The sequence below is a fragment of the Micropterus dolomieu genome, linkage group LG14 (genome assembly GCF_021292245.1).
Source record: "Micropterus dolomieu isolate WLL.071019.BEF.003 ecotype Adirondacks linkage group LG14, ASM2129224v1, whole genome shotgun sequence".
NCBI lineage: Eukaryota > Metazoa > Chordata > Actinopteri > Centrarchiformes > Centrarchidae > Micropterus > Micropterus dolomieu.
Window position 1 is genome coordinate 17,069,997 of NC_060163.1, and position 14,248 is coordinate 17,084,244.

General features: G+C 37.2%; 1 protein-coding gene across 2 annotated transcripts in view; it reads right to left on the reverse strand.

Moving 5' to 3' along the window:
• Nucleotides 1–14,248, reverse strand: part of LOC123982948 (A disintegrin and metalloproteinase with thrombospondin motifs 14) — a 47,159-nt gene that overhangs the window by 7,496 nt on the left and 25,415 nt on the right. For both annotated transcript variants that reach the window (XM_046068938.1, XM_046068937.1), the window contains exons 7-15: nt 12,820–12,925; nt 5,744–5,887; nt 5,433–5,565; nt 4,880–4,993; nt 4,613–4,761; nt 3,038–3,210; nt 2,735–2,868; nt 902–1,025; nt 542–622 (exon numbers count right to left, since the gene is read on the reverse strand). In XM_046068938.1, the coding sequence (XP_045924894.1) occupies nt 542–622; nt 902–1,025; nt 2,735–2,868; nt 3,038–3,210; nt 4,613–4,761; nt 4,880–4,993; nt 5,433–5,565; nt 5,744–5,887; nt 12,820–12,925 (1,158 nt within the window). The remainder of the gene's footprint in view (nt 1–541; nt 623–901; nt 1,026–2,734; nt 2,869–3,037; nt 3,211–4,612; nt 4,762–4,879; nt 4,994–5,432; nt 5,566–5,743; nt 5,888–12,819; nt 12,926–14,248) is intronic.

A 14,248-nucleotide genomic window follows, 5' to 3' on the forward strand; every position in this document is an offset into this window, starting at 1 on the left:
TTATTAGTCCTATTATTATTATCATTATTATTGCTAGAATTATTATTAAGTAGTAGAAGAGGTGTAAGTGTGTGTTTGTGTGTTTGTGTTTGTGTTTGTGTGTGTGTGTGTGTGTGTGTGTGCATATATATATGTGTGTGACACAAGCTCCACTCTATCATTGTCACATTCCCTGTCAGCCAACCTGCCAGGCAAACAGAGCTCAAACTGGCATGCATAGCCTGAGCCTTCTCCAGCCCAGGTTGATCATCCATTTATTTTTCCATGCGTTTTGGTTGAACTGACCCTTTCATGTCATTCTTTATTGAGTAAAGAAGTTGAACTTGCTGATGCCATTGACTGGTACAGATTAAATGATACAGCTAGCCTTAAAAGGTAAAATAACCCCTGCAACTTCAGTCATGTGACATGGTCACACACACCCACACACACATAAACACACACACAGACAGACAATTATACTCTCAAACCAACTGTGTAATTTAGCACCAGTAATGTCATGTATTTCCACTGTTGGAAAAAAAATGTAAGACATACTGACCAATTATATGAGGGGAGGTCTCGTTCTCTTCGATAACTATGTGGCGGGCTCCTATTGGGATGTCGAACATTTTCAGCATTCCTAATAAGACAAAGAAACAGTACGGTACAGCTGGGAGCATAGCGGACACATATTCTGGGCTGGAATAGCAGCCAATTATTTCTGAATCGAGACAGAAAGTTCTGTTCTTTTGATCAAAGTGAGGGATAAGGAGCAGTGGCCAAACAGAGAAGATTGGGAGGATGTGTTTAAAGCCTCCGGATGAATGATTTTGAGGTTAAATGATGACAGCATGTCATATAATGGACCATCTGATGTAAAGTTTCTTAGCAATGACTTGTCCAGTTAGTTGATAATTACCGTTCTTTTTGGGTGTTTTGGTGAGTGTCAGCTTCACAGTGCGACAGTGGGAGTTGTCCCCTTCACACACTCCACATTTGTCCTCTTGTTTGTAAGTGCCGACCTCCTTGTCGCAGCCTACATGCTGTGAGGGGAAAGAGCAAACACAGTAAATCAAACTAGGGCAATGCAGCATTTGACTTTTATACAGACTCAGATTATCCCACTGGGAAAATGATGCCATGAGAAAACATTGCACACATCTGTTTTGGAGCCCAATGATGACGACAATGATGGTGATACATATTGGAAACAGACCCAGACATAACAGGGATGTACCCAAAACAATGAGCAGCTGGCCTGCAACAAGAAAAGTCTCAACTTTATGTCCAAGGTGAAAATTTAGACAAAATAATGTCTGTGTGTGTTTGTGTTAGAGAAGAGGGTAGAAGTGTGCAGTTTTCCCTTCACAATAATTTATAGTATAGTCATCAAATATTTGCAAAACTCCTTCTAAGGGCACTATTTTCATCATCAAAATACACTCTATTAAAGCTCAAGGCAAGGGGAAATTGCATTTCCAAACTCAGCTCACTTGTCAAGTGATAATTATTATTATATATTACTACTGGCCTCACGAGGATGCTGATCTCTGGCATAAAACTTGAAAATGACTTAAAAAGGCAACACCAAGTGTTTAACAAAACATAAAAATAGTGCACTTTAGTATCAAATTTATTTTGTAGTGTTATCAATTATTTATTATATATTATATATTTATTATGTTATCTAAAAAAAGGATAAAATGCATATATGTGCTATTTATATAAAACAAAATACATTTGATACATTTTTTATTAATGAAATGTTTAGACAAGCTTTTGTGTCACTGCATTTACAAAATGCCAATCGGCGGCAATTGAGACTTGACTCTCTCTCTCTCTCTCTCTCTCTCTCTCTCTCTCTCTCTCTCTCTCTCTCTCTCTCTCTCTCTCTCTCTCTATATATATATATATATATATATATATACCTTTATTTTAACAGTAATGCCCCATTAAGACACAGTCTCTTTTACAAGGGAGTCCTGTATACCACAATTTTTCAACCATGAGTTGAAAAACAATGCATCACGTAATACAAAAGTTAAAATACAATAAAAATTTACACAAAATGTACAAAATATTTACATAGACAAAAATGCAATGAAAAGACTAAATGTAGAGCTCTAACTAACTACCACTAATCAAAAAAGAAATTAAAAACAAGTGCATATATCCGTTAGGATGTCTGATGTTCTTTTTTTAAAAGCAGCTAAAGAAATTTGCATGACAATCTTAAGCTTAGACTTTTTTCCAGGACATAGTAAGACAGACTCCTCTGACTTCTCAGACTCCTTCAGTCCTCATTTTTGGTACCTTGCAAAGTAGTCCAGCACCAGAAAATATCTACAGTCCTCCTCATCTCAAAAATGTGTTTCGTTTCTTGTTACTTCACTTGAGCTTCACTGTGCAGAATGATATATGGGCAGAGTTTGACACTAGTAGGCTGTTTCCACATATAACACCTGAAGGGGGCAAGTTTTTCTGTGCTCACTTTAAATTTTACCCTTACACAAGTGAGATGTAGAAACTTGAAACTTCCAGTGCACATATACTTAGAATGGAGAAAATATTTGCATATTCATAGATTCAGGATTTTTCAATGACTGAAAAGGACTGGGTGTAAATTCAAGACATTTTAACAAGTTAATAAAGTTTTTTGTGAAAAAACCTCATCAGACACACATTATTATTCAAAGTCTTAAAATATGCCAAGGTTGCTGTTTGCGAGTGCACCTAGTTTTAGTAGACATACCAGACACTCTCCTCGAGCGCACACGCTGAAGGGGTCTGAATAGCTGCAGCGGGTCCCATCATGCATCACCTGGTTCATGAACACCACCTCCCCTGTTTCCTTTGACTTGCAGCTCAGCTCACACTTACGGGCCTCTGAAAACACAACCACACACACGCACCCACTCACACCTTGGTTCTTCCCAATCTGAAAAAGACATCAGCCTCCTGCAAATATCATCTATCCACTTGTTGCTTTGCAATAAACTTTTAAGCTAACCTCTGAAAGTGGGAGCCAACTTTGCTTCGCTCCTTACAGACTTACCATCTGGGTGCTCATACGGTAGCCAGGTGTGCTTGATGTTTTTGTGGTATTTGTTGCTCCTCTGGATGCACTGCTGAGCACGGAAGTCCTCGTAAGTGCCAGCACACTCCTCTGTGTTGCACATCTGGTAGTCGAAAGCAGAGCCAGGGCAATCTCGACCGCCGTAGGCAGGCCTGATCAACGACAAAAACAAAACGATGTCCTTAAAGATGTTTTCTATCATGACATCCAAAGGTTGTCCTTCTAGGTATGATTTCAGAAAGTTTTGAAGGAAATGCTTAAATCCATCTGCCACTTTGGATTACCTCTGCCAATTAGAAAGCAAAACATTTTTTCTAAAACTTTCATCCTTTTGTTTTCTGAGCTGTTTGAGGGTTTTAATTTATTCCAGCCGTAAGCAACTCATCCATAACACATACTGATACATTGGGGGTGGTGAAACAGCTCCAAAAGATTTTTCTTATGAAACTGAATGGGCAGTTTGATTGACTTCCGGCGTCACACATATTGTATAATTTTTGATTAGTATAAAATGGTATGTTGATGTTTTTGTATAATAACTTCTAAAACAGTATCACAATAAGTTTGTCATAGTGTATCATGTACATACTGTGTGGAAACGGTATCTCGAATGGACTTGGCACACAGCAGTAGTCTCAGTCTGTTTGTCACTTTCTTGAGGTAACTTTATTTTTCTCAAAAACTGTTAAGAATTAGCATGGAAGTAGGACACCATGTAAGTGACCTGCAACTGGAGAACCTAATTGGAATGCAGCCATCATGGATGCTGGTGCTGCAGCTTTCCTACTAAATATATGGTCACATCAGCCTTCCATTCAGCACAATTGCCCCACATTCAACCTTGAAAAAGGATTTGATGTCATGGATCTGACATGAAATCTGATATGATGACGATACACCCCTAGAATTATGACTTTTCCATTTCTGAACACACAACATGCTTAATGTGACCGTACCTTATATTTCAAGTGTCTGCTGTGACAAAGGCCTATTAAACAAGCCTGGTGCCTGCAGATAACGATGGATTGAGAACCCCATACTGAGTGAAACAACGTTTTGTTTCTGTCATTTATCCTTTTTAGTAGTAAATAAATGTGCCTTCTCCTGCGTGGTATTATAATTTTGTTTTTCACAGTCCATAAGTCTGAATTCTAAAGGGTCTAAAATTTAAATATGTTTTTCATTATATGCCATCGGAGTTAACTATAAAACTGAAAAATGTGTTAAATTAAGAAAAATGTCATCAGGTAAAATTAAAACTTTAAATTATTTAAACAGTAAAGTATAACAGTAAGTAACATAAAGTAGCTCACACTCCTGAACACTTTCACGTTTTTGTTTAAGCAAACTTAATCAAAGCCAGTACTGGATCAAAAACCGTATCCAGCTCTTCATTCACACATTTACAGTATGTCATCATCTGTTGGATGAACGCACATTTCAAATAACTATTTGGCCACGGAAAAAGTAGCTGATTTTGTTTTTTCATTGTGTTCTCTTTTTATTTCTTTCTTTGCTTCCCAGAATCGGCTTCCTCACTGCCAATGCACTCACGGAGGGTTGTTGCACTGTCTGTTGCGGGAGCGAACTCCACCCCCACATGTTCTGGAGCAAGAGCCAAACTTTGACCAGGAGCCCCAACTCCCATCGTGGCCCTGGGGCTGCTGGCTGGATCTCCAGATGCAATGGCCCTTGAAGCACCACTAAAAATAGGCAGGAGAAAAGTCAGTGCTAAAAAGCAGAAAGCAAGAATGGTCAACAAGTCCAGAATAATGACATTTGAAATCATTTCAAGATGTTTTAATTTTTTTAATTTCTCACCTTTCCTGGAGCACACTCTGTTCCATCCACCGGAGGACCTTTTTTGGTTTTACAAAAGTACTGGTTGTCAGGGTGACTGCACCACAGTTGCTTGCAAGGATCGTAGGTTCGAAACTAAATGAGGAAACAGCAACTTTAAGCTTTTTGGAAATATAGACGAGTAGATAAACTCAATATCAGCCTCAGCTAAATTTTAGATGAAGCACGTGATTGAATTTTTAAAATTCCCATGAGAGGCTCTTGACTTTCTATAAGATAATGTGCCATGGTGTCTCTCAAAAGAACTTTTATGTATCATTTCCTGGCAATCCTGCATGTAAGAACTTTACATTTTAAACAGGTGACTTATATGTGTTATTATGTGTTTATCTAGTCTGTATTTGCACTCCATTATCATGTTACTGTATTGTTATTGCTTGTAATGCATTAACAGCTTTTCTAGCCATGTAATAAATGTCTGTCTATGTGAGGGGACCTCAGAATTTCTGCTGAGTCAAGAGGAAAAATATGACTCAAATCATTAAATCAACAAGTTGGGGATTTGGGGACTTACAGCAGTGCACATTTTGTAACCAACACCAAAATCAAAGCGGCACTGCTCGTCCATTGAATAATTTATTCCAGGGAGCTCAGGAAGCTTGGGCCACTTGTGTTCAAAGGGATCATCCAGCAGGCAGTCATAGGAGCTGAGAAAAGATGAAAATAATAGAGTCATGAATGAAAAAGGGGGAGAACACAGCAGATAAGAAGAAACTTTAAAAAGTCAATAACATTAAGCTGCTGCACACATAAGCAGTGCAGCATTAAGCCAATATAGGGCCAAGAGAAAATGAGAAATCATGGACTGAGTGAATCAGAACATACTGGATGTATCGATTGAGCTCCTGCTTGCTGCAACGTGACCAGTGATAGCGGTGGAAAGCTGCTTGGACAAGTGGAGCCATGATGCTGCCCATACTGGTCTCATCAGCGCAACGATTTCCCTGGCCATCATGCTCCATGCCTAGCCTGATGGGGGGAAAAGGTTTATTTACAGGAGGTGTATGAAACCTCTAAGCAAATTATGACCAGCAAAATCACAAGAGACTAATCTTACGTCTTCCCTGTCGTTAAGGTCACATCCAGAACAGATGAGAGAGCGATCAAAATTTGTCCATAGAGCGAAGTATCTAAAACTGTCAAGTATTGAAAGTTGGCCTTAAAGTGTAGTCAGATTCTTAGTGTAGTTTACCTTTTCTTTGATCAGATATTTCCTGATTTAAAACCAGTCTTTTATTTAGATAAACTTCTTCAGCTGCTTGCATTGAGAATTCTGGTGTATTTTGCTTAATGAAACAACACCATTTTATATTTTATTTACTTATTCATTCCAGATGTGGGCAGATAGAGATCTATACTATCAATATTATGATAATAACTCTTGCCTTGCACTCTTTGTTTCACTACATGGAGGCATTAATCACCTCCTTTGTGCAATTCACACAAAAAGGAAGGATAATGTTGCTAATGCATGTATATCATAATTAACAACAGATAGCTTGTCCCAACATGATAGTAAAGAAGTTCCTTTTCATACATTGTGCTTTGGTATTGGTATCTGTATCAATATTGGTGATTTTAAAGTCTGACATTGACTTATTTGCTTCTTGTTGTTTTTATAGATGTTTGTATGGATAAACCAAGCAAGATACAAGTTAATTATTGAGCTATTGAGGTGCTTGAGGGTGAATTGTTGTTATCTTTTTACATCACCAGGCATGCTCTATCCCCGTTTCCAGTCTTTGTGCTAAGCTAAGTTAGCTAATCTGCTGGTGGTGGCTTCATATTTAGAGTACATGCATGAGAGTGGTTTACTCTAACTCTCCGCAAGAAAGGAAATAAGTGTTTCCCAAAAAAGTCTATTGAAAACTATTGCTTCCAACATCACCACTTTGGCGGAAGCCATGAAAATTGAGAGAGGTCAAACATACCAACAATATGGCTAAAAAATTGGAGAGATGACATTAGAGCGTAGGTGGATATCATTGATGAAATAAACTGTCAATGAGAGATCACACGGAGTTGCAGAGGCTACTGGACTACGAGACAGGACTTTGGCTCACTATGGTGCTACTAGCATCAGATATGTCTTTGTACCGAAATACAGTGAAATGCTGTCTACAGGGGGGTGGGATGTGCTGTAAGATCTCTATTAGCCACCCACTAACAGCTCTATTGGTTGAACCGCTCTCAACACAATGAAACTTTCTTACACATTCTGGTTGAGCTTATAACTCTCATTAGGTGAATGACAGATGTAGTAATTGAATACCAACAGAATAATTGACTTTCCTTTTTTTTCCTCTTTTTTCTTTTCTTTCTTTCATCTTTGTTAAAATATAATCTTATTAGCCGTTCCAGGTGTAGGTACTCATCTGTTTTTGAATATATGGAAAGAAAACCCCAGGATCATGCTCCAGCTTTTCAGAGAGTGATTAAAGAACTCCTTGATGAGAAAACCCCCTGAGGCACAGAAGCTAGTGGAACAGGAAAGGGGGCAGGTCTTTAGTGCTATATGGGGCAGTGGGATCAGACAACACATGAATTATCAAAGTTCTAAAACAGTACAAGCTACTTAAAACAAAATATTCACTTATGCATCAGATAATAATTATGTGGCTAAAATCTGTCACTTGCAAACTGAAGATCTCACTGCATCTGCAGAAATGTGTGATGCATAATAAATAAAATCTTCAGTCATTTTCATTAGTGATATTTTTTCTTTTTAGACTTTTATGAACATGACTTTTATGATGTATGAACATCTGCAGTGCCCTGACCTTACTGAAACTACATGTCGAGGTAAAAGAAAAACATTTCAAGAGACCAATCGATGATGCCATATTTCATTTTTATGTATGAAGCTCCAGAGAAAAACAGTCTTTATATAATATGAAGATCGGCTTTGTTACATTCATCAATATATATGGTGGAATGTGCAAAAAGTTTGTTGTGCCTTCTAATGGAAGCCCAGTACTAAAATCAAATTAAGTTTTGGCCATTAGGCAGGACCTTTATGGAAGATTTTATTGGACTTTAATATTTGTAACCCACAGAAAACAATCCACAAATGTGTACTATGATGCGCAAATATTTCACTATCTACATATATGTATTTTAACATTTGTGATGTGTAAAATCATATCCACAAAAATACAGAGTGACTTCTACACACAAAACAGTTTTTGCACATTTCCAGATTGCTTTCTGTCAATTTGTGGGTCATGTTACATTTGTAACTTCTTTTTTACACATTTGTGGAATTTTGTCCAATGTGTACTGTGGAGATCTGTAAAAAAAAGTATATACAGAAATATCTCACTACCCAAAACTTGTATTTTTACATTTGTGTTGTGTAAAATTATATCCACAAAAACACAGTGCAATTAGCAAATATGTACAATTTACTCACACATATTTTAATAAACGTTACATTTGTGACTTTCTTTTTACACATTTGTGTACCACAGAGATCTGTAAAAAGAGATCTGTAAGTGAACAGTTTATTAGCTACACCAGCAGGTGGCGGTAGCAAAATTGCCTCTCATGAGTTGAAAGAATATCCATTGCAGTACTCAGGGTCACCTGTAGGAGACAACAACTTCTGCTTCTGCTGGACCACTAGACTCGGTCTAAATTTGTCTGTACAAGTGTATATAGTTTACTATTGAATACTTTATCACTCTATTTGTTTTACATTTATATTTAAATAAATAGACGACATTTGAAAGTGATGTACCTACTGCTTGTAGGAGCTATGTATAAGGTTACGGTCCTTAAAAGTACAGTCAATGTCCATTTTCCATTGAGCTCTTGCATGAAAAACTGTATTTTTTGTAAGGCTCATGAGTAGGGTTTACATGACACCTCAATACTGGAGATCTATCTTGGGGTGCTGCTCCCAACCAACCCAAGACTGACATTACTGGGGGACCTCTTAGACAACATGAGGGGCAATGTTCACTTTATCAGACTAACCTTATTGCAGCTAATAAATGAATAGCCATTTGCTGGACCACCAGGGGTCCTTAAGGGTAATAAATAGTAAATTTAATAAATTTACTATTTAAAATTAAAAGAATAAATAGTTTTCACCATAATTTCATCCATAAGTAATACAATGACAGAACGTATGACTATTTGGGTCATGGGTTTCATACAATTTCTGTAATAAAACATCTAAAATCTAAAATTCTATCTGATAAGCGTGTCTGGGACAAAATATTTTCAAATTGAGATCTGAGGTCTAATTTGTGTCAGTTGTGTCATTTACGTTGAAGTGAAAAATTTGAATACCACTCAAGATTTGGGTAAACCAAAAAAAGACTGAATGCAAGGCAAGAGAATAAATATACTACTGTGTACCTAAGGCTTTGTCCTGTCAGTATGTATACATCTTGCACAAAGTTTCATCTTTCTCCTTTTTTGACTTGGTTTATTAACACTGTTTGTACTGATTGTATTTTACCTTTTTTGTGGGGAAGAAGAAATAGAAATAAAAAGTAATCTTCTTAATCATTTCATGTCAAAAGATTGAAAAGTTATAACTTAATTGAAATGCAGTTTTCCTTATTGGGCTTTATAGAATACAGAACTTTTCATATACTTTTAAAAAGCTTTCTTTCACAGCTATGACAGGAAGGTGTAACATATTACTACAAACACAGGCTCATATTTATTTAAATATAAATGTAAAACAAATACACTGATAAAGTATTCAATAGTAAACTATATACACTTGACTGAGTAGAGTCCAGTTGTCTCTCAGAAGCAGAAGTTGTTGTCTTCTACAGATGACCCTGGGTACTGCAATGGATATTCTTACAACACATGAGAGGCAATGTCGCTACAGCCACCTGCTGGTGTAGCTAATAAACTGCTCTCACATTTCCAGAACCCTGTTTACAGATCTCTGTGGTACAGAGTGGACAAAATTCCACAAATGCGTAAAAAAGAAGTCACAAATGTAGCGTGACCTGCAAATTGATAGGTGTGTGTACAGAGTAAATTGTACATATTTGCAAATTGCACTGTATTTTTGTGGATATAATTTTACACAACACAAATGTAAAAATACAAGTTTTGGGTAGTGAGATATTTGTGTATATATTTTTTTACAGATCTCCGCAGTACACATTGGACAAAATTCCACAAATGTGTAAAAAGGAAGTTACAAATGTAACATGACCCACAAATTGACAGAAAGCAATCTGGAAATGTGCAAAAACTGTTTTGTGTGTAGAAGTCACTCTGTATTTTTGTGGATATGATTTTACACATCACAAATGTAAAAATACATATTTGTAGATAGTGAAATATTTGTGCATCATAGTACACGTTTGTGGATTGTAAAGTCCAATAAAATCTTCCATAGACCTTGCTAGTCAGGCCTGGTTTTAACCATAGCTGTAAGGGGTCAGCTGTTCAAACCAGTGAAACACTGTGCTGCTTTAATGTATATACTTGTAACAAAACTTATTTTATGATTTAAAAAATATTAAGCCCTAATTAAATAAGTTAACAAAGTAAACTGGTCCAGCCACAGTTGTAACTTAGGAGAAGAGCTTTTCCAAACGTACTTTAGAAAAGGCTTAGAGTTTGTGTAATGCATCCATAAGTGAAATCCATGCCTCAGCAAGCATTTGAAATTAAAGTGGATCATTCGGATGAACAGCTGCTTAGATCTGGCAGATTTGGTTTTTGAGGCAATAAAAAAGCTGATTTTTAGGTTTTTTATGTGTTAAGAAACAGCCAGTACTGCCAGGATGTGCCGCAATTAAAGATAGCAAGGTGCATTTGTAAATTATGATGCACACATCTAACTCACTTTTTGAGCATTTCAGTCTTCAGTCTTTTACTGCTTCATTTGCCTACTGATAATAATTCAGCCTTTTCAAGGTTAATTATTTGCCTCACACCTGACACCTTCAATGGGCTCTAAATCAGCAAAACTGTCAAAAAAACAGCTGAACATCTTGCATTGTTCTTAAATTACCTCCCAGATCAAAGTCTGAGTGACTATGCTGATTAAGGTTTCTGAATGAATAATAACAATTCAAAAACTTGCAAAAGTACTGGGTGTGCACACATTTCACTTAAGCAATGTGACAATAACCTCATCACATCAATACATCTCCTATCTAGTATTTTTAATAATGATTATCTTGATTTTAGCCATGCCCTTGATTCGTAGGCATTTACCCAGATTTTTGTTGCATGTGCATTTTAAAAGTCTTTCTGTTTCTTACTGTAAGAGGACACCATTTAACACAGTAGATGACATTAGAAAGCGAACGAAGAAGGGGGAAGAAGATGTGAAGAAAAAAGCTGATCATTATGCCTGTGATTGTGTTTTTATAATAAGTAAGTTTCACACTGATTTGCATATATTTTCATGTTTTGGTTTTTTTTTTCTGTCAGCCATCAATTTCATCATATGGTGGAGAAGTTTTGGTTTTTCACAGACGTTTCTCCATAAGCCTTTCGAGTCCTATTAGAGGAGAGGCGGTCTGTGTGAAATGAACTAGTAGTAATACATGATAACTCTGGTTTATGACCACAGGCAGAAGCTGCTTAGCTGTTGAGACCTAATCGTAAATAATAGGCTGTGTAGAGATGGAAAGTAACTTCATGCATTTGCTTATATACTTCAAAGAAATAGTTTGACATTTGGGGAAAATACGGTTATTCACTTTCTTGCAGTAGTAGTAGTCTTTACAGGACATGTGAAGCTACAGCAGGTTCTCTCAGCTTAAAATATAGATCAGGAACAGCTAGCCTGGCTTTGGCTGTGGAGGATTATGTGACAAGACTCTTCAGCTTTCGTGGTGCTGGTAGGCATATTTTGTCACCTTTGGACAGTGACAGGAGCTGTTTTTCCCCTGTTTCCAATTTATATGCTAAGCTAAACTAACTAGTTTCTGGCAGTAGCTTTATATTTAGCTTACAGTCATGAGTGTCAGTCTTCTCTACTAACAACTTTCAGTACATGATTTTATTTTTTACTATATGCTATGGACACATTCTAGTGAATACTGAAAATGTATACATTCGATATATAATTTGGTTACATGTTACTGCTACTTATATAATTCAAAGTTAAATTGCAGGGCTTTTAAATCAGAATTTTAAACATTGTGGTATTTTTTGTGTTAATATATTTTCATATTATTTAAATTATTTTAATAATCATATAAATTGAGCTATATGATACTTAATTTTATATCTCTTGTGGTGACACCCCAACCAATCATAATATCCACCCAACCTACTATATAATTTTGGTACGGCGCCACCTCCAACTATGACCTCAATAATAAACATATAATTAAATGTATATACAGAGACCCAACAATTCCCACCATGAGCAAGCACTGGGCAACAGTGGCAAGGAAAAAATCCCTTTTAACAACCTGAAACCTTGTGCAGAACCTAGACTCAGGGTGGGCGGCCAACGGCAACAGCTCAACTGGTTAGGTTGGGTTGGGGGGGAGGCAGGAGGAAAGAGAACACAAAGAAGCACAATGCAAGTTCCACCGAGAGATGCAAAATAATACTTTTGGTAGTGGTAATAATACAAATATCAACAAAAGTAATAGAAACATGGGGGCAGTAAGTGGCTTGTAATCACAGATTCAGATTTATATGTGGTATTGACACATTTATTTAGTCAGTTGTTTTTCCAACAACAGAGCCGAATAAACTCATGTTGCTTGGATGAGCACCTGCATGCACACGCTGATTCAAGCAGTTCCTTTGTTTTGCTAAGACAACAGAGCACCTTTAAAGTTCTCTGCCTCTAATTACAGACTACAGTTAGAGTGCAAAACTATCGCCTTAATTGGACGCAGTAAGATATTGTGAGACTCAGCTGGTGCCTTCATAGTCATGCCATTACTCACACATGGCCGGTTTCATGAGCAACCACAAAGGCAGAGGAGAAGCCGTCCTCGTGGTTCAGAGTGCAGCTCCTCAGTGGGTGGCACATCCCTGTAACCGGAGCGTAACCTGGGCAACAGAAAAGAACACACAGCTCTAATAATTAAGTACCAGGATGAAGGTCATTGACATTGACATGCATTGCTGATGATTGAGGTGGAAAATGATCTCTTGGTGTGACATCATTGAACTTAAGACTTAACTTATATATGATGTGATTGCAGTCAATGTGAAGGTCTCTGGCTGTCTGACTGATTCTGGAGTTCACAATGGTATATTTGAAAAACAACAGGCTGTGACGTTTGCTTTAAATGTATCTTTCCTATGTATCTATATATATGTGTTGCTTTTGATATAACGCAGTAGGTTGTATTTCAGCAGCAAAATAATAAAAACAAAACTTCAAGGTGAAATAAACGGAGGTGAAATGTTTCTAATGAGTCTCTAAATTAAAGTAACATGTACCACATACAGATGTTCAATGAAGGGTAATGTGGTGTCAGTCATGTTTGCAGTAAGTCTGCATTCAGAGCCAGATGCCATTCAGTCATTAAATCTAAGGGCCTAACCAGTGACATGCCAAATTAAAATACCAAAGCATTTATATCAACATTAAAACACCTTGCTTAACGCTAATTAACAGCAGATACAATGGAGAGTTTTACCAAGTGGAATGGGAGACTGAAGCTCCTGCGTGACACCTTGTTTAATAAACATCTCCTCACTCAACATAAAGAAAGTTCCAAAGTGAACAGCAAGCTTGGAAGCCTGTCATTGTAACCCAGCAGACATCCGCCCGGCATCACAACATTGAACACAGTTTACCAAACTTTTAAGCAAAGCACAAACATTAAACATAACTCGATCAAGAGGTGTGCAGTGATTCAGCTTGGCGTGTTTGGTTCTGGTTCAGAAGCAGGCTCATACAGGCCTTCTTTTGGCGGCTTTCAGATCATTTTCATGCTTTCTGACCATCAGAAGACCTTTTTGGCATGCAGGTAAAGAGCAGAAAATGCAGCAGACAGACAGCCGATGATAAAGACTCTTGAAAAGCACGTATATCAGGTTATTTTGATGGTATAGAAAAAGTTATTTTAGTTATAGCAGAATATTTGTGGGTTTTTTTTTTTTTTTTTGCTACAGTGTGATCGTGACGGCAATTTATCAAGGCCAGTTTTTAATCCAGATGGTTCATGGTTCTATTTATAAATGACAACATAAATGGACACATTAAGAGCTGCGGGTGAAATAGCGAAACATGAAAGCAGTGGAGCATGACTCTTTATCTGAAAGGCAGATAAAAAGGAATTCAGGAGAAGGCAGATTATATTCCCATGAGGAGGCCATCAGGAGCTTTGCACATTGAAGCCAAAAGGTGCAGCAGCGGCAGCA